The following is a 25,873-nucleotide window of genomic DNA, read 5'->3' on the forward strand; positions in this document are numbered from 1 at the left end:
TATAGGGCCATTTTGAAGTATAGAAGTATTCAAAGTGCATATAAATACCAAATGAAACCTAGTGTTTCAGTCATGAGTTGATGCACTTGTCACAAGCCAACATTCCAAACATAACACAATATTATATAATATTTTGCTTTACAACACCAAATGCCGCTGCAAAAGCTGGGTGGCTTTATACCCTTCTAGCAAAAATGTGGCATTCTTGACCTTATCATGCACAGCTCCTCCAAAGCATCCCTTTTGGAAATGCTTTCCAATGGAGATTATAAAAGCTATGTATAACCTGTCAACAATAGATGTATTTTAAACTAACTGAACATACTAATTAATTGGAATGGTTGTCAAGATATTATGAACAAAGGGTATATTCACGTAACATTTCTGTGAACAAACTGTCGTTGTTTGTGTGAATAATGTGGAATGAATATGAGTCGAAATGTCAATACTCATTGTTTTTTTTTATTTATTGGGAAATATATGCAAGGAAAACAAAAACAATCGGCCAAAAAGAGCCACATCAATACCAAGACAATGAGCCAAGCCTGAACATGTGTGTGTATAGTATGTGTGTGTATAGTACATTGGATGGATTAAAGCACAGAGGAATGGAGCTGTAAAAACAAAAAAGCAAGCAAACAGTACACAAAAGGGCTGCTAGAAAATCACCCCGAATAAATAAAGTAAGATATACTGCATAACTGCACAAATGCAAATAGGTCTGAATACAAAAGGGGCTCCTGGTTAAAAAGAGAAATAAAAACATCACATATTATTTACAATATGTCAGTTACACACCTGGGCTTTTTCTAGAGAAATCTGAAAAGAGTTGCTTTGGTAAGGTATTAAAGTGTTTTTCAAAAAGACTGGAATTAACCAGAAATATACTGATTTAACATTTTCCCACGTTATTATATTACAAGAATTTTCTACAGTAAATGCCCTCTGGTTGAAAATGTGGTAATTTTTTTTGTTTTTGCTTTAGAATAAAAAAAATCTCAAAACATACAGTATATACTGTTTGAGAGCAAAAACAAACAAAACAAAACAATAGTTCAGCTATAACAAGAGAAAGCAAGCACACTGACAACTATCTTATTTACAATAATTCTCCACTAAATTGATGTGTTATTTACATAAGTAACAAATGTATGAAAATGGTTTTTAAACTAGCTTTTGTGGTTTGACATTTGAAAAAAAAACAAAAAAACAAAACAAACAAAAAAAAAAACAGAGGGCATAAAATGCACAGTACAATTCTTTATTTCTCAAAGTGCAATTCTTTTTTGGTAAAGTAAAAAAATATATATCCATATTTTTGTATATAAGTAGAAATGTTATTTCCATAAACTTTTTTTTTTCTTAAACAAGCCCTAGAACCAGTGACTAAAATGAACATTTGAAAGAGAATAGCATTCCCTAATGATAATGTACCAAATAAAAAGACGTTTTGATTCTATTCAATGACCTTTTGAACAGTTAAAATATTCCTCCACAAAAAAGTCCTCCATAGTTCTGTTCATTTCAACAGAACCGAGATTTGTACAGAGAGGCAAAAATAATACTTGCTTAAAAAGATACTGTAAGGAAAAATGGGGGGTTAAAATCCACAATCATAACTGCCAGTACTATAGGGTGTAAATTAAGGGGTTAATATGGTGGTAAAAATATGAATACAAAACTATATATATATATATATATATATATATATATATATATATATATATATATATATATATATACATACATAAACTGGTATGCATGTTTATAATAAAATCCTGCCCAGAAAATACATATAGCACTGCTGCTCATGCAAATTATATGGCTAAAACATGAAGTAAGCATTATAAACATTATAATATGTAGTGAAATTCTGCATGTCCTGTGTATATTCTGCTTTTTTTTAATACCTTTTTCGTTTACAAATCATGTGGCACTAGCAGGTCAAATATCTGCTACTGTCAACTCCTAATTAGAAAACAGTTGTTTTCTGTATATTTTCAAGTATCTGTGTTAAATAGCTTATAACAAAATATAATTCCTCAGATTAGCTTGAGAAGCTAACTCAGGGTCTGTCAGTTCAGCGTGACAATGATTTCCGCCTGAAGTGTCATCATTAAACTTAATGCTGATCTAAACTGTTATGGTTAAAATGTCAGGGATTTGCTTTAGGTAAAATAAAAAACACACCTTGTTCCAGTTCACATATTTATAACCGTCCACAAGCGAATAACTAATATGCATGTATTTGTATTCTTTTTTTTTTTGCTCCCAAGTCTTTGTAGTTTAATCACATCTGTTTTGTTCATTTCACTTGAGGCATATCAAAAAACTAAAAATGTCTCAGAGTATTTGTTATTTTATTTTTTTAAGAAGCATCCACAGCATCTCCATTCTCGCTGCCTATTGGCTGCTGGCTCCCATGAGTGTGTGTATGTTGTGTGTGTGTGTTGTGGTTAAGTTGCTGCTGTAGTTGCAGCACTGCTCTCTCTAGGCTCTGCCTCGCCTCACGCTCCTTCAACAACTCCTCTCTCAACTGCTCACGATCAGCTTCTGCCTGCTGTAACTTCACCTGCAAATCTTCAATCTGAAAAGAAAAAAAGGAAGTGAGAATGAGTGAGAACAGAGAAAAAAAAAACATTTAAAAAATAAAGACAAAACTGAGGTTAGGAACGATAGAGAAGGAAAGAAAGGTAAGACAGAGAAGGAAAGAAGGGTAAAACATTCTTATAAACATTTTAAGCAAGATTACTATATTGTTTTTGTATTGTACAATTATAGAGTGAAAAGGTCACACATAAGATTTGAGCTCTCTTAACTTTTACCAAGACCTTCAATTGGCTTGTTAGGGCTATAGCTTGACCCCTTCAAACATTGTCCTGACATTCAGCAGCCTCTATGAGCTTATCTAAGCAGCTGCCTAGCATTGATGTCTGGAAAAATAAGAAAACTTTTAAAAAGAAGAACTCTTTAAACAGAAGCTCATCTGTTGCTGCACAGTTTGTGTTATTCATCTCCTAGTTCTTCATCAATGATCACAGATTGGTGCCCACAGGACACTGTTGACTGGATAGTTTTGGTTGGATAGTTGTGGTTTGGTTATTTTTAGTCCAGTAGTAACACTGAGGTGTTTAAAAACATCAGCAGCTCTGCTATGTCTGATCTAGCCATACTGATGCAAAACACACTAACACACCACCACATCAGTGTATCATAAAATGTTGGTGAGAATCCACATTTGAAAACAGGACATCAAATCATTGTGATTTTACGTTCTTGCTCTCTATCCTGCAGCGCTGTTAACCAATTATCAAATGCAACAAACAATGACTATTTTATCAAAGAGAAAAATAAATAAATCCATATCAATTTGACACATTTTTCTCACTGAATAATGAGCTTCTGTGGGCAAGGGTGACCAGATGAGAATGAGAGAAATTCAGGGCATGAGACTTGGGGTGAGTGTGTCATGACAGAATAATTAGAATAATTTAGATCAGACACACCAATTTTAATAATCAGTTATCAATATTAATACGATTATCAACAGATTTTGAGCATATGATCAAGATCATGTTGGCCTTACTCTCTCAACTGAACCTGCCTTTTTTTCTGGAAATATCCATAGCTGACTGGCTGACCACATACATGCACAGTTACGTTACGTTAGTATCATCTCTTCATATCTATCATACACATACAGACAGCACTACTTGAGCACCTTAGCTTTAATAACATACAGGGCAACCAACGACACAGCAGCTATTCCTTCCCTCACTTCTTTTTAAACAGTAAACAGATCACCTGCATCATTAGCCTGCTTAATTTAAAAAATGTCAGATAATCACTTCTAGCTAAATATAACAGAATAAAGAGTGCATCAGAAATATGGACTGCTGATAATGACTGCAATGTGCTGGTTCTGAGTGATAAAATACAAAATACTCCTTTGCAAAACTTACAGGACATACAACACCAGTCAAATAAAGCACTGAATGTGTGTGCGCGCGGTGTTGCACTGAGAGAAAGAGAAGCTGGATCATACTATTTTGCAAGGCAAGGGGGGGCTGCTGTATTTGCGTTGTTAAAATAATTGGTTTAACCATATACAAATTAAAATTAAAATTAAAATAAAAAAAAAAACTAAAAGAGGGGTTGGTTATGTCCCTGCTGACCATTATTTAAAACTGGAAATAGAAATAAATAAATTATATTGCTTAAAATATTGAAGAAATTAATGTTATCTTTAATTTCATGCCTTTTGGAAATCTTTTACTCGCTTAGCTCGCTTTACAGTAACAGTAATTTTGCATATTACTGTATATACACTGATTGACCATTTCATTAGTACAACCTGCCTAATATTTAGTAGGTCCCCTTGTGCAACCAAAACAAATCTGACCATTCAAGGCATGAACTCTACAAGACCTCTGAAGGTGTTTTTTGCTATCTGGCACCAAGATGTTAGCAGCAGATCCTGTAAGGTCTGAGGTGGGGCTTTCATGGATTGCATCAATGGGTCTTAGGCACCCATGACCCTACCACTGGTTCACAGGTTGTCCTTTCTTGGACCATTTTTGGTATGTACTGACCACTGCATACCGGAAACACCCCACAAAACAGCGCAACGTTTTGGAGATGCTCTGACCCAGTCAGCTAGCCAACACAATTTGGATCTTGTCAAAAGTGTCTCAGATTCTTATGCTTGCCCATTGATCCTGTTTTTAACACATCACCTTCAACAACTTACTGTTCACTTGCTGCCTAAGATATTTCACCTCTTATTTTGCCAACTAATGTGCTGTGATGTTAATCTAGGTTAAACCACAGTATTATACAAAATTTACTATTATTTACTCATTCGTTACTGTAAAAAACTGCAGAAACCACCTAATATTAATAGTATATGTGTATTTGTATAAGAAAATATAAGTTAAAGAAAAGATATTTTATTTTAACTGGAATTGTGCATATGGTCTTGTGCATTTAGGATGAAAAACTTGCCATGTTTTTTACATATAAATATGTTAATTTAGAATGTATATCAAATGTAAATGTAATGACAATTATGCAAAATGACACAAATAACTTCTAAGGCTTAATGTCACCAAAAATAGATTGTAAAGACATTGAGCAAATTGATCCATCTTGCCTGTGTGGAGTATTTTGCGCGCAGTCGTCCAGCCTCACATCCTTTATCACACACTCGGAGCTGCCGCTCTCGCTCCACCTCCCGCCTCAGCCTGCCACACGATTCGTTAGCGTCACGCACCCTTTTCTCACACTCCACTCTCAGTCGTTCAATTTCCTTTCGGAGGTTGCGCTTGGCCTCGATGGCCTCCCGCAATCTGCCCTTCTTTGTTGCCCTCACAAACTCTAATTCCTGGAATGGAATTGTTAAACAGAATTAATAATTCAACTGAATAATTCAACTGAAACAGAACAGAAGGTCATTAACATATAGCAGTTTTATGTACAGTAACAAAGAGCCAGTTAATTTCTAAAGAAACTCAAAAATATTGTCAAAATAATGCAAAAATGCATTCTGCACGCACGTCATAACTAGATCTCAGAGACACAAATAAAGGATATGGCCTTTTAAGCACTAATTGTACTAATATTACCTGTTGAAGGGTGCGTTTGGCCTGCAGAGCAGCAGTAAGTTTTTCCTCCTGCTTGACCCTCATGCGGACAATCTCCTGTAGGAACCTCTCTCTGGCCTCTCTGGAACTCAGGTCACTGTATAGTGTTTGCCGCAGTGCCTCCAGCTCTGTCGGCCCGGCTGCTTTCAGCCGGACATCACACACTTCCGCTGGGCTTGAGGTAACTCCGGTACTGAAAGAGTGTGAGCGAGGGTCTGCAAAAAAAACATGAAAAAGATTTAGCATCCTCAGCTGCATTAATATACCATCATGTTTAGTCTATCAATACTTTTTGCATAGCTCTGTCGTTTACATTTCACAGGATCATCAATTAATTCTACATTGGAAAAAAATAAAACCCACAGTTGAAAAAAATAAAATAAATAATCTCAATTAAAGTGAAATACAACTTAAGTCCCTAAACTGTTGAACTGTTTAAAAAGACTTTAATTGTTCTGCAGAGTATTGTCTATGGGCCTAACAGAGAATAAAACACAGACTAACTGAAGGGTCCATCAAGTTCTGAACTAGAGTTTGTCTTCTAAGGCTGAATAATACTATGAAAAAGTAACATTTAAATTTTTATTTTTGCTTTTGCTACTATGTACTATGATATATTGTGTTCTGATAATGTGTACAAAAAGATATTTGGACTTTTATAACATCTTTACCAATGTTTAAGATTAAACAGAAATCGAGGTAAAAATTAATACAGGATCAGTTAAGGACTAAAGGCTTATTCAGACAAAACATTTTGTACAGGGAGGTGGAGCAATGTAATTTTACCACAGGACATCTATAATGTTAATAACAGATTCGCAATGGATATTAATGAACGACAGTGATTCTCCTTATTACTGGCACACCAAAAAAAGTAAGCCTGGGAGATAAGGTTAATTTAAAAAAAATTATTATCTATTGAACTATTGTAATTAAAAATGATATTAATATTATAAAGTGTCTCATATGAGCGTTATAACATCTAACGTGATGAAGAATCAAAGGAGTGAATGTTAATTGTTCACTATACTTCACTATAGTTGCAGGTAGTACAGACTTAAAGTATTCATCAACATAGGCTTGTTGTTAGAGCCAACATGTTAGTTTGTCAGAATAATTTACAGTGGGTTGCAAAAGTATTCACATTTTGTCACCTTACAACCACAAACTTAAATGTATTTTATTGAGATTTTAAGTGATGGACCAACACAAAGTAGCACATAATTGTGAAGTGGAACAGAAATTATACATTTTCAAAAGTTAAATCAAATAAAAATCTGAAAAGTGTGATGTGCAAAAGTATGCAGCACCCTTTACTCTGATACCCCTAAATAAATTCCAGTGCAATAAATTGCCTTTAGAAGCCACTTAATTAGTGAATAGATTCCAGCTGTGTGTAATTTAGTCTCAGTATAAATACACATGTTCTGTGAAGGCATAAGTGGTTTAAAGCATCTTCACACATCAGCATCATGAAGACCAAGGAACTCACCAGACAGGTCAGAGATAAAGTTGAGGAGATGTTTTAAGCAGGGTTATAAAAACATATTTGAAAAACAAGCTTTGAGCATCCCAAGGAGTACTGTTCAATCCATCATCCAAAAATGGAAACAGCTTTCTACAACTGTAAATCTACCAAGATTTGGCCATCCACCCAAACTGACAGATTAAGCAAGGAGAGCACTGGTCAGAGAAGCAGCCAAGAGGCCAATTGTCACTCTGGAGGAGCTGCAGAAATCAACAGCTCACGTGGAAGAATCTGTGCACAGGACAACTATAAATTGTTCACTCCACAAATCTGGCCTTTATGAAAGAGTGGCAATAAGTTGAACATTGTTGAAAGAAAGACATAAGAAGTGCTGTTTGCAGTTTGCATAAGCCATGTAGGGGACACAGCAAACAAATGGAAGAAGCTGTGGTCTGATGAGAGCAAAGTTCAACTTTTTGGCCTAAATGCTAAGTGGCAGGTAAGTGTGGCAGAAAAGTTGTACTGCTCATCACCCTGAACACACCATCCCCACTGTGAAACATGGTAGTGGTTGTATCATGTTGTGGGGATGTTTTTCTTCAGCAGAGACAGGGAGGCTGCTCAGAGTTGATGGGAAGATGGATGAAGCTAAACACAAGGCAATCATGTAAGAAAACCTGTTGGAGGCTGCAAAGGCTTAAGATTGGGAAGGAGATTTACCTTCCAGCAAGACAATGACCCTAAAATACATCACCAGAGTTACCGTGGAATGGATCAAAGAATATTCATGTGTTAAAATGGCCCAGTCAAACTACATCCCATTGAGCATCTGTGGCAAGACATGAAAACTGCTGTTCAAAGACACTCTCCATTCAACTTGGCTGAGCTTGAGCCATTTTTCAAAAAAATAATGGCAACAATCTCAGTCTCTAGATGCGCAAAGCTGGTAGAGACAATCCCCAAAAGACTGTAATTGCAGCCAAAGGTGGCAAGTATTGATGCTGAATACTTTTGCACATCACACTTTTCAGATTTTTATTTGATTAAAAATTTTTAAACCATGTGTAATTTTTGTTCCACTTCACAATCATGTGCTACTTTGTTTATCACTTAAAATCTCAAATACATTTAAGTTTGTGGTTGTAAGGTGACAAAATATAAATACTTTTGCAATACTTTTACTTTTAAAGAGTTTTGGGTACAGCATCCTAGTACAAAATGGGATGTTGTTAAGGACTAGATTACTTTTTTAGTAAAATAAGTGGCTCATGTGTGTGTGTTGCCTAGTCAAAACACCCAAAGAACACCTGTGACTGGTGGGAATGCTTAGAGTTCACATTCTATGATTGTTTTGAAGCTTATCTGCATATTGAAACCATCAGGATTGCAAAGGCCAATGATCATGATTAACATATTAAATATACTGTGGAGCCCAAATGGCTTCTTTGTGAAATTACCTTCGTCACAGTTGTCCACTTCAATCTCAGCATCAGAATCTGAGTCATTTTGCTCTGGCTGATTGAGCCGTGCTGTAGGCAAAGTCTGGGTCTCTCCAGATGGCTCGTGTTTGGCAGGTCTGGAGGTGAGGGCCAGTGGGGCTGTGAGTTGACAATCTGCAGCCTGTGGTGTCTCATCCTTCCTCAGGCCAGCCGAGGCCACAGTCACACCAGGGGCCAAACTGTCAGGGCCTTTAGTGAGCGATCTAAAACATCCCAGAAAAACAATCTAACATTCTGAACACACAACATGGAATAGCAGAGAACATTCCCAAGGACAACTTATGTACTCCAAAAATGTTTTTTTGAATTTGAAAATTATTTATTTGATGACACTACATGCTTTTACTGAATCAAATACATCCCAGTACAAAATGTTACTTTTACTGGGGGTTACTTTTACTGTTGTAAAAATGCTCACATATTTTTATTTTCTAACTCAAATATCTCATTCTTTCCCAATGTTTTGTGTCATACTGCATTTCCATCTAAAAAAAAATGAGGTACAGAAAAAGATGGACTATATTACTCTTTCTTATTCCACATCAAATAACCATTTACCAATGCAGTGTTAGTGATGTTGCCTTTAAATGTGACAGTTCCAAAATACATAACTACTATCTCCCTATGCAAAGGCCCAAGAATGTCTGTGAATTGGCATGGTTGAAGTGTACACACGCACCGGTCATGCTTGTGGCTGAGTGCTGCTCTTTCAGAGGATGGAACTCTGGGACTCCACGGTCGGAATGCTGATGGTCGCTGCTTAAATTGTAGCTGCTTCAGATCCTGATCAGGAACAAAGCATGTTAGAGACTTTTCTTACACAACAAACATATTAACATAAAATGTTAGAGAGAAACACATTTAAAACATTTACTTTAAATGAGCATTATGTGAGAACTGTGTTTTTCTTGATCCTAGGTTTCCTCTACAATCTGGGAGCATAATCTGAGACACCTTCAATGCTACATTTTACACATGCATTTCTAGACAAGCTATAGGTACAAAACTGTCACTTAAAATAAAAGAAACACATGGACCGTTGCAGTATAGTAATATTACCGAATTTGACACTAATATGACTCAAGTTATGCAACGTTATGCAGTTCTAACAAGTGTTTTCTTGCCTGCTTCACCAGAGTACCTCAGTGCAGTTAGCAGACGTGCTGAGCCCGGAGTGGGAATAACAGACACACTATTTTCTCTATTCTCTATAACAGTATTCTACACGTCACTGGAGCAATTGTTTTAAAGCTGTTATTTTAAAGTACAAATTCTACATAATTGCTTGAAACCTTCAAGTGATTATGCAAATAATAATGGAAAGCTTTCTCACTAGTGCAACACGCATGGTGCACACAACAAAACTAAATTGTTTGAAGTTAACAGTGTTGACTAATACCGAAGTACAGTATATCGACAAACACTGCTACTACACTGTTTACAAGATAGCTGATTGTGTTGCCATCTTATTAATAATCCTGATTTTTAACAAGAATATTTGTGGTTCATGCAAGATTCAAATCAAGTCAACGGTAGTGGCAAGGAAAATACATTCATCCTCATTTTAAATTAGATACTTTCTTTGACCACTGATGCAGTGACAGTTCTGCAATACAGTTTCAGAAATACCAACCTTGTTTGTGGACACGGTCAGATACTGTAGCCAATCAGCTTGCTTTTCTTTTTCTTCAGACGGTGAATGTGAAGGTTCCTGTTTGGATTTCTTGGATGGTATGGGACTATATGTCTGTGAAAGAAAAGATGAAAGATGTTAATAGCAACCCTTGACCCTATATTTGCTGTATTTATTTATCATGTATTATGTACTTTATAATGGACAGAAATATGTGTAAAATATTATCTTTATATTCTGTCCAATTACCATGCTATTATACAGTATCAATATATCAAATACAATTGCTATAAAAAACATTTCTGTTGTAAAACCTTGCAGTTAAGGCTTAAGAAACCTAATATACAGTAGCACACAGTTCACAACATAGTATCAGGTTGGGTTGATGTGACATTGCTTAGGGTGGGCACACAAACATGCATGTACACATACACACACACACACACACACACACACACACACACACACACACCCTTTAGAGCCTGCAGCGAACATTTGAAACTGAGTATAAGCTACCATCTGCGAAAAAGAAAGGAGGAAAAAAAAACAGTACAGGCATTCATTCATACAAAAAGAAAGCCATCAGGACATTAAAGGCATAAAGGCTGACAGTGAGTAATCTAGCTGCCCTCAGGTCACCACTTGCCAGTGCAGGATGTGTTTACTTTTTGTATTTCTAAAAACCTGCCTAGACCTGCTTTTTCTCTAACTTAAACACAGGAATTTAAACTGCAGTGCCAGTGTTAGTGCAGGCTACTTCAGTAAGTTCAGCTCAGCATAAATGTGTTAGAAAGTAGGCAAAACCATGTTTATAACCAACTAGTGTGTAATATGTGAGTATGTGTATCTTTGTTTTACTCCAAGGCTAACTCTGGCACACACTTTGCATCAGGCAGATACGATCCAAGTGAGTGCTGAAGTTTTAAGAAATTAAGTAAGCAGGACAGTGCAGTTCTGATGCTTAACCACCAGAAGGAGGTGTTGGTCATGTTTCTAATGGAGCAACAGCACACTGAGCCAATAGCCAGGCTTTTACAAACTCTTTTCCCACACTCTCTCATTTTTTCGCTATTCGCCCCCCCCCCTTCTCTTATTCCTATATCTTTCATTTCATTTCTCTCTCCTTTTTCTTAACCTCCTTCCTTTCTCCCACTCTTTTCCTCTTGCTTGTCTTTTTTCTCCTTGCCTTTGCAGTTCTGGACTATAATAATAAGCTGCTCCTTTTATCACAGGGCACTGCTCTGTGTGGTGCGACTGTGGCTGTCTGGAGTCCACACTTACACATACACACACAAACACACCCTCTTTCTCGCTTTTTAAAACTCAACCTCTGACTAGAGTGGTTAGCACAAAAATCCTTGGAGCTAGAGCACCACACACACACACACATCATTTAATGTTGAAGAACACTTCAACAGTTTAAAGAGAGAAACCTCTTGTAGACTCAATACTTCATCACTCAAAATGTTATAATATCTACATACTGTATATATACAAATATACACACATATAAACCAGCTGCATAGTTCACAGTGAATGAAACAAATACAATACCCCCAAAAAATGATTTCACAGCAAAACAAACATGTTTGGTGTAACTTGGCTAAACTACATATAGCTCGGAGCAACACTACAGCATGTCATATTGAAGATTTTTATAAGTGTCAGTGCAATTTTGGGCCCTGTTTGGGAGTTAACATCTCTGCGAAACGAGTAATTCTAGACTTACAAGGCAGCAGTAGAAAGTGCTGCAACTTACATTTAGTAAATTTCACACTAGGTCAGAACATAAACTGTGACCAAGTGCATATTAGTCTGTGAATCACAGTAAAAACATTTACCAGATCACTGAGCTGAGAAAGTCAGTCCTAACCGCAAAATCAAAGTGGTTTCACATTTTTGTGAATATGCTAGCCTGAATGCAATTTCATGTTAACATTACATTATTTGAATGCTAAATGTGATGGTTCTATGCTTCCTGAGCGCTGCTACTCTATGCTTAAAGAGCTTATTTTGTTCTGTTAACATTAGACAGTAAGAACATACACAAAGAGAAAAAGTTGAACTTTTGTTATTGATCAATACCACTTTAACTTTCGGAGTTGTTTAGATGTTTAAGAAAGCCCACCCGGAGTCAGCCTTGGATGCACAAAATCTCCATTTATCACAATCTGAGATATAACGAGCTATTTTTATTTCTCTGATGGTGACAGTAGTTATAAAAACATGAAACAAAATCAAATTAATAAGATTTATCACTCACCTCAGACACAGCCAAAACATGTCTGGTATCTAAAGTTTGCTTCTTTTGTTTAACAACTGGAGATGCTACATTAACTTAAAACCATTAGTCACACAACTCACACTGTCACAAATCTCATTTCAGTAGACACATGTATCTAGATACTTGTATATTGTTAACAAAATAAGATTGGTGATACCCCAGTGCTTGTTTGCAATGTTAGCAAAGTATCTCTCACTCTTTATTTAAAAAAATGTCAGTGTCAGATCAACAATCTCTCTGCTGATCGACTACAACTCGCCTACGTGATAAATCATGTAACTTGGAAAAAAAAAGAAAATTCATGAAAGCAATGTCTAATATGTTCCAAAATAAACATGTAAAATGAATGATGATGAAAACTACTAGATACTTAAAACAGACTTCTCTGCAATGTTTTAAAGGACTATTGCCCTGCCCTACTGTGGACTGTAGATGTGTTTGACCTTTGGTAACATATCACACTCCAAATCCTTTCTAAGCCTTATCGCCTGTCTACAAGGAAAGAGGTCAACTTCTTTTTTCTCTTTCTCTCAACAAACTGCGGATGGGCAAAATCAAAACATTACTCAAACATCCCCCCAACACACACACACACGCACACAGCCTGACTGTCTACTGCTGTTCCTTCCCTGAGGTTTGCAGTTCCAGGAAAAGCACAGAGCCCAGACAAAACATACTACACACACTCCAGACACCACCCGAAGCTCAGTGTGTGTGTGAGAGAGAGAGAGAGAGAGAGAGAGAGAGAGAGAGAAGGAGGGAGATTGCAGTGACGTGGCTTTTGCTCACCGGAACATCAAACAGCCAGACATATGACAAACATGTAACACAGGCAGTATCAAAGAGCTGGGCAAAACCACACACACATCAGAGAATTCCAAACTATTGTTAAAAGCACACATTGAAACTCTTCTGGCTCAAAATTGTTTTAAACACCTGAAAGGTTCAAAGTTTAAAGCCTAGTGAGTAATAATGAGTGCTGACATTACAACAAAATATGTGGACGTTGGAATTATTCTCAGGGTAGGACTTTTTAGTAAGACTTTTTAAGTAAAACTGAACGGTTCAAATGAGTGAGTGAATGAGCAAGTAAAAGAATGACCAAATGAATAAATGAGTGAGTGAATAAATGAATAAAGCCACATAGTTTGCTTTGGCTTGCAGATCTGTGGGAACTGTATGTGTAGCCCCTGAATGGTGTGTGTGTGTGTGTGTGTGTGTGTAGGAATTTAAACTTGAAGGCCAAGTACAGCCTTCTGAAGTGGCCATTCAATCCTATGGCCTTTCAGAGGCCCATTGTGCTGCACTGCTTTGAAGTCTCTCTCTCTCTTTCTCTCTCACACACACACACACAGGCTGAGGCCAAGGGAACATATAACACATAAATGTCTAAAAATATGAAGCTACAGGGTTGTAAAGTCTAGCCTGATTCAGATTACTAAAAATGTTGTATTACAAAATGTTGCTGTTGTTCCATTTATTAGGAAATGTTTACTAGTTGCACCACATTCTTTTCCTCACCACATTATTTTCCTCACCATCTCTTAGTGCCATCTTGATCACAAACGTAATAAATATAACTTTAGGCAGGTAGCACACATATTTGGCTTTTCCACACACACATCAAGTCATTAATTCACTGAAAGTTTAGCAAAGTAGGTAGATTAAATCAGTCTGTCAGTATTTATTTCTAAACCAATAATAGTTCTTGTGCATTAAGTATTGGTACAAAAATTCAACTACGATTATAATGATACAAGTTCACTTGTCATGCAATGAACAGCAAGCATTCAATGAGATAAACAAGAAAAACTGTTACAAGGTTACTTTATGTCAACAACTAAAAGTAGTTTTCAAAACTACTGTGACGATGCTCCAATGAACCCTGTGAGGAGACACAGAATTACTGGGTAGATTGTGGCTGAATGGAAGAATGGAATGCAGCAGCAGGTTGGGACGGGACAACGCAGAATAATTATTTTATAAACAACGTGATTTATTCATAACAGTGAAGACAAACAAAAAAAAGTACAAACAAAACAAACCAAATTAAAAGGTTAACATGACTCACTGGCAGTAAGAAAGAGTCTTAGGTCACAAGGCCATAGAACCGTGCTCTACTCCTTGTCAGTCTCCTTGCTGTCTATGGTGAGTATCTGCAGGCCCCCTTTTAAAACATTCCTTACCTTTTCTATGATTAGCCACACCCCTGCATCACCTAAGCCAAACCATTACCCTCTGCAGGGGTGTTGCTGTCCTTTAAGAGTGGATAAAACAAGCATAAATAAAACCATCATAATCATTAAGCCTTAATCTGTAGTATTAGCAGTATCATGATTTGAATACAATGCACACTTTACCTCACCTGTCTCTTTCTGGTTCTGTAACAGAGTGTAAAAGACATCACCCCTCTCATGAGCTAGCTGTGGGCCCTTGCTCATAAGTGAGCTCTGATTGCTCTGCCTCCCTTTTACTAAATCCACTAGACCACAGACAACAGGTATCACAGGTAAGTATTGCAAAAACACATGCATTGTCTTCAGGTGATGGACAACGCGGTTGCCTCATCACAGTGCTTTAAAGCATAAATAATGCAAATGAGATTCTATATGAATAAAACCACTAAAATCACTAGTTCTCCTTGTTTTTGGTAAATGAAAACATTGTGCAGATCAGCTACTTATATCTCGGCTGTTCCTCAACACTGCCAGTGCCAACTGGAGCACCATAACTGATTCAGCTTTGTTTGGACCACCAGGACAAATGACAATGACAAAATGACAATACTGGCTTTAAAAGAGATTAGAAATTGCACCAAGCTGCAAATATTTATACAAGCCATGATTTAAAATGTGTAACATAGGTATGCATGTTCTTGTAAGTGATCAGTTCAACATATGAACATGGTAAGTGGTGCCTGCGGACTGGCTAATGGGACTGCAATCACTGCAATCAGCTCATATTCTACAAACATATATTCAGACAGTTGTGTGGAGGCTAGAACAAAAATAAGTTTGAGATTTTTCTCTTTTGTCCTGATTGCTTGTAAGTAGCAAACAATCTGCCATCTTGCAAACCTTTCTTCTGCCATATTTCTTCTTAAAACATTTCAGAAATTATTTGGAGATACAACGTTTCCTCTATTTCAGAATCAACAACACAATTTAGTTTACTTGAGTACACTACTTTGGACATCTTGGTTTAATCTGTATGTTGTCCTGTATTGTTTTGTATATGCATAAAAAACAGTTTGATTTCTTGGAGATGACTTAAACTTATTACTTAAAATAAACTTATTTATTTATTTATTTATTATTAGTCTGCCTTCAGGCAGTCAGTAGTCACACAATTTACAATGCCACTGTATATTGTAGCTGGTGCACAGCAACCAGTATAACATGTTTAGTGTAACAGCTTTCTTTCCCTGACTAAACCCTGCACTTGAATCCTCAGATTCGTGCAGGTTAGGTGAGCTTCACCAGGCTAAATGACAACAGCCTGGCAGCGCCGAACTGAGCAAAACTGTTACTGTGAGGTGTTGGACGCATGTAGCTTTATTAAGAGGATATGGAGCATGTACATTTGTGTTGGAGCTGTGTGCAGTATATAGCAGCACAATATTTATCTACCTGTGAGGCGAGTACCTTGCTGAAACATTATTTTGGACTATACAAGTTATTACTTTTTTTACTTTTGTTGACTGATAAATGTACATTACAATTGAATTATCTAGGAAGGCAAGAGGATATGTAGTAGAAGTACAATACACATATTTTGTCCAATGTGCAGTCCTAGTTGACTAGGCTATTGTATTTGTGCTATATTAAGATCAGTGATCACTCAAAAGCAGCTGGTTAGGGCTAAGCGGGCCAAAGTCATCTAAAAAGTTTTATATAATATTTTTTTGCCTGAGCAAAGCTTCGTCCCTCTGCGTCCCTTGACATCCGGCCTTTTGCTTCCTTTCCTGGAAGCCCAACTGTTGTGGCTGGAAACAGTGAGCACTGTTGAAAAGTGCTGATTTAACTGCATTGATTTAGAATACGAGTCAATAGTATTCAGTACCTTTTAGCCAAAAGACTATTCTTGCAAATGTTAAAAAAAAAAAACAGGACATAAATCAAGGCACATTAATTTAATGTAATTAGGTGAAGTCAAGGCTTTACACTAAATGTTGGGACATTACTATAAGGATTTGATAACATTCAGCCAGAAAAGCATTAATGACTGAAACTTATGTTAAAACTTATGTTTTACATAAAGTACATCAATCAACAAGAAAAATCTTAGTTAACACTTTTCATGCTAAATACCTTGCCCCTATGCATCACATTGTAGTCTGAAAGATTAATGTGAGTTACTTTAGATACAGAAGGTTGACAAAGAATAAAGCAGTGGAGAAACATAACAAGAAAAATGATTTTGAATCAAGATGGCAATCAGAATGGCAGATGGCAGGAACAGTGACTAAAGTGAGATCTTCTGTGGTTTCTATGGTACATCAGTAATTACGGTTTGGAAATTGTGGTTGATCGTACACATTCACTGAGCTTTATGTTTGTTATTAACGCAACACGCTTTGAAAAATAGAATAGCAGCAGGTGACACAAAGACGAACATTATTACACTGGTTAAGACACATTTGTAAATTTGGTAGTATGAAATCCACAGGTATGGGCAATTCACATGTACAGCGATGTTGTAAACAGTGGTACACGTCTTTATCATATTCTCCAAATGTAGACAAGTGTAGGTATGGCATAAACCAAAAATGATTTGGCTCTACCTCTAACCTAGGGGTCACTGAAAATATTTTGAATCAATATTTGAATGAATTATGCCATGATCCAGATAGGAGAGGTCTCTTGTAAGATGACAAAATGTCACATCCTCAAACCATGAGTTGGCACTGAATGGCTATGTATGAAAATGATGCAAATAGGCTACAACCTTCACAGTCACCAGATACAACCCACTCGAACACTTATGGGAGAATATGACTGATGTGTTAAACAGTGCCACAAATTAAGATCATTAAACCATCAAAACAAATTGTGCTAAAGGGCTGACCACTGAAGCCACAAAGTTTGTACTCTGGGCCATGGTGGCTATGTCGTGAGGATGATCTCAAGGCAAATCAGCCCTTATTGGATTGCGATAATAGACTTTGGACTGGTCACTTGAAGCTGGGCAGTAGACAGACTTTCAGGAGCTGTTTATGTAGATGAGTTTCAGACTGGGTTCAAACACATAATCCACACGGAACACACTCCATCTGCCTTTGACAAGCTCCACACTCACACTCATACATAGCCACACAGACACACACAGACTTAGGCAACACTCAAACTAAAATCTATTATAGTAACTGTGTCTACTCTAAAATCTCAAGGGGTCAGGGGAACATTTTGTAATTTCTGCAGCAGATTCAGGCCAAGGCTAAAAGTTAAGCTCCTGTATTGCTCTGTATTGTTATTGTGCATTAGAGCTGGACGATAGTGAGGAAAACCTGGAAACCTCTGTCCTTTAAACATCTACACAAGGGTTGTTGTAATTCAGCTAAATCCAAACATACAAAGCTAATCAAAGAATTAAAGGTAGCTAGTATGCAGTCTTTGGCAAAGACTAGCTGGAATATTTGGCGACTCTGCATAGGCAGTGTATTAGAATGTATTTTTATCCACTGATGCAAAGGAATCTCTTCATTAAGCTTATATTGTACTCATGGTACAAGATGGAATCAATCTGTGCATTGTGAAGTCCATAAGCTACAGGGTATGTGGAGCATGTTTTAAAATGCAGAGCCTTTACAGAAACCATAAGCACAGGATAAGTTACTCCAGACACACACACACACACACACACATACACACACATACACACACATACACACACACACACACACACTAACACATTGTCTTTCTGCTTCTCTTCACATTTAGAGCACTAATAATGCAGGAACAGCTGCAGCACTAACCAGAAAGCCACAGTGCCTTGTGGCCAGAGCGCTTTTTTCATTGCCCTTTTCACGTTTTTTTTTTTATAACTGTACTGCAAGCATACTTTTTTTTTGTCCTGCAAGGACCATCATTCCAGAGAACACGGTTCCACTGCTCTAGAGCTCAATGCTGGAGGGGCTTTATAACCCTCTAGCCCAAGCCTGACATTAAGCACGCTGCCAATAGATTTATGTTTTATGCATCTACTCTGAGTTCTATTTTATTGGCTATACTTCTCTGTGCTGTGTGTGTACATTTGTACAATTGTGTCAGCAATGAATACAACTTAGTGTAGCTAAATGTATTCATTAAAAGGGGTGTCCACAAACATTGACATATAGTGTATTAACACAAATGTACTTGGCCCACAAAGTGATTCTAAAATGTTGTGATAATGAGTGTAGCAAGTAATATGAGGTGAAGGCTACGAAGTTACTATTTAAAAAAATGTACTGAATTAGTTTGGAAAATGGCAAGGAACATTCCAGGACACACAGACATGATCGGAGCTTAAGTGTTGACCAGTTTAAGTTTTTAAGCTGTGAGCTTAAGTGCTAATGCACAAACATGGAAGGCAAAGACACGATTAGAGTCTCACGGGATAACCTCGGCCCAACCCAAACACACCGGGCTCTAAATAAACAGTGGTATAATATCAGGTAAAAGGTACAATGGGATTCAAACAATGGAAAAGCAAGTGCTAAACAGACAACTGTGCAAAACCTCAGCTCAAAATCTTACCTTACTTTCCCTTCATGATCTTGCTATGACCTTCATGACCTTGCATCAGACAAAATGTGCTCCTAATGCACATTCCACAATCAAGCGATGTGATTCTAAGCAGTCCAATCTGTGAAAATTTATGATGTAAAGTGTTTGTTCCACATTGACTGACCAGAGTTTAATTATGGTAAAACAAAGTTTGTCCCGTGTGAAAATTCTTCGACTGCTGCCAGTTGCTGAAGTTCAAAGTGGACCAGAAACGGAGCTTGAACATAGAGCCTCATCTGGAATGTAGGGTGTGATCAGGTCAGGGGTTTTCCTTAGAGATATCTCTGAGTTCAGCTCAGTCACCAATCAATCAGTGCTGACAGTTAAACGGAGCAGGGCACACAGGATATGCGCTTTGTCAGGGTTCTGCTGTGCCCTGTCTGAAACTGAATACACAAACACTCCCTCACACACACACCTAACTCACACATCACAGCAGCATGGTGCTACAGAAAGTCTAACAAAACTGCAGCATAGGAGTGGGTGATTTGACACGGTTATTGTTACTGTGGTAAATTACAACATAATACACTGGTAAAACACTGAACAACTGCAGAAATGATAAAGAACTTAATGAACTATTACCTTTTTTATGTCCAGAATTTAATAATTTAATAATTATGTGTTGTGAGTTAAAATCTTTCATTTTTGCAAGGTTAATATGTACAATTACTTTAAGGTTAGTATATATTTTTTTCTCTTTTGTTACTTGAGCAGTTTAATCCATGTATATATCATAAAACCTAATTATTAAATGCAGCTGACCATCCAGTGTTTGGACAGCTGTATTAGAATTGCTGCTTTGGTGCAAAACTAAAAGTAGTAAGCTTTTGAAAATCAAGCATGTCTTGGCTGATCTACTGTATTTGAGTGGAAAATAAAGCAGTGCTTTAGCAAATCCTTTAAAACATGCAAATATTTCACTGACATTAGCAGTGATGCAGTTTCACCAAATCATATGCACATTTTTCTTCTTTCTCTATTAAATCGATTTTTTGTAGTAGCTACATAAGTCAATGAACTTTTGCTCACCATATACGGGCCAGGCCATAGAAGGGGAGTTGGGGGGGGGGGTATGTTGGAGGATGAAAAAGGAGCTGAATGCCAAGGGAAGGTTAAGAGGTAAAAGCGTACAGAGAGGCTGCAGGGCTCGTAAAAGGCCACTGTTAGAGGGTAGGGTGAAGTTAGGGTCAGTGTTTAGGGTCCTGGGTGATTCTGAGTCTGCCCCAGGAGTTTGGAGCGTGAGGTAATTGGCAAAAGCTGGGTGATAAATCCATCGGTAATTTACAGCCTCTATTGGGCTCCCTTAAAAACACACTAAAACACACTCCCTCCCCCATCCACTGGCTGCAGTTAAACGTCTAAACATGGTGGGAGAGAAAAACGGAGGTGTAGTAAAGGCAATGTGGCACGTCCTCAGAAAAGTCAGCGACCAGCAGCTTGCTAACGAGACAATAGGCTCCATCCATCCAAGAGTGAGGTCATTATTTGACCTCCGCTCATCCACACACTGCGTCCATTTGAGACTGCTAGTCATCACTGGAAGAGGACCTAATGGAAAACACGGAACATTCTGTGAAACGCTCTCAGGCCCTGTGCATTTTGTAGAGTACAACCGAAAGTGGTTGGGGAGGTAAAGGGGCCTCTAATTAGGGTTTGATACAGCCAAGGTTGGGAATGTATTTATTTTACTTTGCTACACTTTTTACGCACAATCACTTCGAAAGGCCAATGTTCTCTCAGCATTCGTCAAAACAAACAGAGTGCTAACTGGGGGAGGGAGAAATGACAGGAAGCATTAAAAATAACAGGAGATGGAGAAAAGAAGGATTACGTGGTTATAAAAAAAAAAAAAAAACTGACGGTGAAAAAAAAACTTGCTGCCAAAAACTGCCAAACCACTGTGTTGAATTGAGGCACAACCCAGCGACAGATTGTTTTTTCCAAAATACTTACAGGCATATAATGTTTGATTTAGCTGTTATTAATGCAACATCAGCAAGACAATATAAAATCTCAAAATGGAGAGAAAGCATTTTGGAAAATACCCTCTCTTGTTTGCTTGTTTACATATTCTGCTGTGCGGATATGTCGAAGACTTAGTTTCTATAGTCAATCTGATAATAAAAAATTATTACTAGGATAGTAAGGTGACAGACTTCTTCCATAGGAAGGGACATATCTTTTTAGAACAGAATATACAGTAAAACAGACACCCTAAGATGATCATTTTATTGATCGTGGACTGAAGTTGTACGATACATGGGCTTTTTTGTGAAATCTAAGCATGAATTTCAAAAAACCTTTCTGACGCAGGGTGTGACATGTTACATTATTTCATTTACTTTGTGTGCCGTCTGCTTCACAGACCTGAGAGTTCCTGGAAGCGTTTTTTTTTCCTGGACCGTTTTACAGCACTCCTCTGAATTTGAAGGGGCCAATGTTTTTCTCCATAGCAACCACATAACAGTTCGAGCACAGCTAAGCTGTGACTCAACAAACAGAACTCAACAAAATACCAAATTCAGCGCGTCTGTGCCAGGGTTTTCCCCAGACTAGACCTTCTCCCAGCAGCCCCTGCTGTGGCCGACGTTAGCCAGACCGAAAAACCTGAACACTCTAAATGCAGCTGACTGCCATTAAAATGTATATTTGCACATATTTGGCAGTAGCAACAGCTATGTAATCACTACCTCATTTTTACCACCAAAAATGAGAAATTTTTGCTGACATTAACTGCAAATGTATTTTTTTAATATTCAGGCCCCTATTTTTTCATACAACTTAAAAACACACTGAATAGCTAACATTAAATTTACATGATTTTATTTAAGCAGAAATTATGCAGACATTGTGTGTGTGGCCATTGCCTTTGACAATCTGTTTATAGTTAATCATGATGTCTTGAGGTTACCAGACAAATACAAAAGGTACCACATTATGATAATTTGCATTAAAATTACAAGCAATGACACACTACTGTATCCAAATAAAAATGTGACATTATTTAGGAAACTTTTTATGTTGTTTGTTTCTGCATCTACAAGGTCTCAGCAGACACAAAAACATGCTAACACAGCTGACCACTAGGAATTCGGTGGAGGATGCTGGCCAGTGTGTTACATAAATGTCTTCTGAGTGAGTGTGTATGTGTATGTGTATGTGAGGACAATGTGTCATGTGTCTGGTGTGTATTTTAATGTGTCCAGTCTGATTGGGTCAGAAGGATTAGGGCCTAGTGCTTTGCCTCCAGTCCAGTGAGCGCAGAGGGCATAGTGTTAGCGTTAGCATTAGCATATAATCTCCCAGCACCAAATCCACACTGACCCGCAGCCTAGGAACAGCAGGCTGTCTGTCTGCAGTAAACATTAATATTGGCGTATTTTAAGTGCATCCATCATGGAAGACACAAAGAAATTGCAAAAAGTATGTCATACAGCATCAGTGTATAATATTAGTTTATCTGAGTTTACTTCAATTTTGTTACAATGGCTACATTAGCTTTGGAGTTCAAATACAAAAATAAAGAAACAAACTTAGTATTGTTTTAGATAATAGAGCTACTATAGATACATCCATACATCCATAACATACCAGGGGGGTTAATTTGATTTTTTATTAGGTTTGTTTTAAAACAATGTCAAGTCGTGAGGTCATGAATGTACCGTATGTATGTGTTACTTATGGGTAACTTTTCTGTTAGTCCTGTTTTTCCCTCAGACATTCTAGTCCTGAAAACATATAAAAACAAACACAAACGCACGCACACCCAGTGCAGATTCCATGTGTGAAAGAAAATGTGCTCAGGGTGAACAGACAGCAGTGTGTTAGGGAGGGAGTAACTCTATAATAACTTTCAGCAGTCTAGCCAGCAGGCCGGAGGCCCAGACTTCGGCTGTTCCATTGCTCTTCCTGCACCCCCTCCACTGGCTGGTTCAGGCCCCGCCCCCTCCCTCCACTCGGCTCCGCAGGATCTGTAATGCATTCTGCAGATGGCCCGAAGCTTTTAAAGAGACACAATCCACATTTTTCTCTTCTGAATCATTCCCGTTGATGCAACCGCTACTTCGGAACAGAGATCATTATTTCCAGACTTTCATTTGCCCTTTTCCTTTTTTTCTCTCCACTTTTCTCTCGTTTACTTGCTTTTTCTTTCATTCTTTTCATTCCTTTGTAAGTCAAAAGACCTCGACATGACACAAAAAAACAAGTGACAGCTACAAATATGCTGCGAGTGTCAAAAAACAACAACAACCACTTACAACAAAAAATGTATGCTGCTTGTCAATTGCAATCAAAGTTTCTGGCCATGAACACATATTCGGCATGACGATAGTTATTAGTGGCTAAATCCAACAGACATGCTGAGGCAATGCTAGAGCAGTGCAGCTTGTTGCCACAGGGCTGGATGTGTGCTGTATAGTTCGGCTTGTAAATCAAACATGGATTGTATTACAGCTATGTGTATGGGCAGGGAATGAGAATAATGGATGCAAAGATGCAAAAGTATATCAGTCTGAAAGACAAAGCTGCATGTGGGAACTGAAGCTAGCAACTAAGTGCTCAGTACCTATAGATTATTTTAGATAATAGAGCTACTATAGATGTAGGCATACATGTTAAGGGCAGGCAATATTGTAATAACAATTATTATAATATTCAAAATTATTACAATTATTATTAATTTACTGTTAGTAATAAAATCAACAGGTGACACCCAGGTTTGCATTTCCATTTTTTACCACCCTACCCTTGGAGGAATGGCTTTAAAAACCCAGTCTTGCCCATCATTGCAAGTTGCATTGAAAACTAGCAGTCTAGAACTGTATCAGCAAAGTGAAAAAAAAACCCAAAACTCAGTACTGAAAGTCTCACCTGCCTGCAGTAAGTGTCTAAAGATTTGAACAGATTTTACAGATTTAACCACAAAATGTCTAACATAGTGTCTAGCACATGAGCAGAGAGACACCATGGAGCCAGCCGGCCAGAGAGGTAGTGCAATACACCACAGCAAGGAAATAATTAAAAATTTAATGGGCTTGAGTGTCACAGAAACCTTCAAGGGCGTGCCTGCCAAACACTTTTTTTTTATTCTTCCACAGTCAGCATTTTTTCCCCCTGCAAACCATGCAAGTGTGGGGTGGTGAAGAGAGGCTAGAAACTTAACCCCAAGGAAGGAATAAATAAATAAATAAATAAATAAATAAATAAGAGGGGTGGGGGGGGTAAGCAAGATGGAAATAGGACAAAAGTTAGAAAAGAAAACTTCTGGAAAAAAACTTCATTCTAAAACATTTTTCCTAACAGCCTCAAAAACATATCGCTTCATTATAGGGCTATTTTCATTATTGTGTATTATGAAAAATAGGGCATTTTTCATAATACACAATATTTACCACAATGCACACAGACTAAATACACCAGTAGTGGCAGGTTCTGAAAAACTGCTATTCATATTCTCTTCCATACGGAGTACTAAAATTTTTAGTACATCTGCTGTACTTTATTTAATTAAACCAGTCTAAGTACACTGTTTGTGATGAAACCTGCAGTTGATCAGTGTTCTTGAAGCACTGACGATATCCTCAATATATAGAAAAGCAAAAAATGCATTGCGATACAATAAAATATTGCCATATTCTTAAATGAAGAATGTAGGTTAAGCTTTAACACCATGTGATTTTGAGAGTAAGCCTCCAGTCCAACATTCATTTTGGATTTTCTTTCCATTTTCTTTCTTTGACAAGAAATCTGCAAATTCTCCCCTCTTAGCATGTCCATTTGGCACCTCTGACTTAGAATAGTTGCTGAAGGTAATTAAAAGTGTCTGGCATAACACAATTTTGAATTTTTTTTACATTATACAAAGTCTGTTACATTTTTTGAAGTGAACAGTTGATGCATGGGATGACGCATAACCACACACACACACACACACACACACCTCATCCACTGAGTCACCCCGGAGCATAAAACTCCACACCATCTGTGTGCATCACGTCTGCTGCCCAATAAAAAAACACATTCTGCACAAAACGTCTGCTAAGCCTTAGCAGTCATATTGCTTACCAGTTTAAATGTAATTATATAATTACATAGTTAAGTACAACATTAGTTTACATGATTTACATTTACATTCAATGTTGACAGGTTTTAGTCTGACAAACGTCTTTGCTTCAGTGTCAAACAAATAATCCAACAGCCCAAAAATATATCTCCACTTTTACTTACAAAACTAAGAATTCAGCTTCCATAGAAATTCTGCTTTAAAATAAATAAAATAAATACTGCGTCTCAATGATGGTGTAAAATATATGCTGTTAATGTAGTTAATGCACAACCAGATCAACATACATCATTTAAACTGTCTGATTAACACAAGAACAAGAAATACCACAGAAGGCAGAATAATATCTATGTTAGCAATATAGTTTAACTTCCTATCTGGCTATCCAGTTAAAGTTATCATAATGGATGATTGAATGTTTCAACATCTGCCTGTGGCAGCAATTGTTCTGCTTTTGTTTTTCCTTGACAGACCTCAGTGTCCCAATACTCCACTCCTATCTCTGTCAGTTTG

At 37.4% G+C, this 25,873-nt stretch overlaps 1 protein-coding gene across 1 annotated transcript in view; it reads right to left on the minus strand.

The window, feature by feature from the left end:
- Positions 1–442: 442 nt before the first annotated feature.
- Positions 443–25,873, minus strand: part of skib (v-ski avian sarcoma viral oncogene homolog b) — a 45,571-nt gene continuing 20,140 nt past the window's right edge. The window contains exons 2-7 of the mRNA XM_072666462.1: positions 10,243–10,356; positions 9,289–9,392; positions 8,568–8,812; positions 5,625–5,857; positions 5,153–5,383; positions 443–2,587 (exon numbers count right to left, since the gene is read on the minus strand). Of these exons, the coding sequence (XP_072522563.1) occupies positions 2,369–2,587; positions 5,153–5,383; positions 5,625–5,857; positions 8,568–8,812; positions 9,289–9,392; positions 10,243–10,356 (1,146 nt within the window). The 3' untranslated portion in view covers positions 443–2,368. The remainder of the gene's footprint in view (positions 2,588–5,152; positions 5,384–5,624; positions 5,858–8,567; positions 8,813–9,288; positions 9,393–10,242; positions 10,357–25,873) is intronic.

The sequence above is a fragment of the Salminus brasiliensis genome, chromosome 21 (genome assembly GCF_030463535.1).
Source record: "Salminus brasiliensis chromosome 21, fSalBra1.hap2, whole genome shotgun sequence".
Lineage (NCBI taxonomy): Eukaryota > Metazoa > Chordata > Actinopteri > Characiformes > Bryconidae > Salminus > Salminus brasiliensis.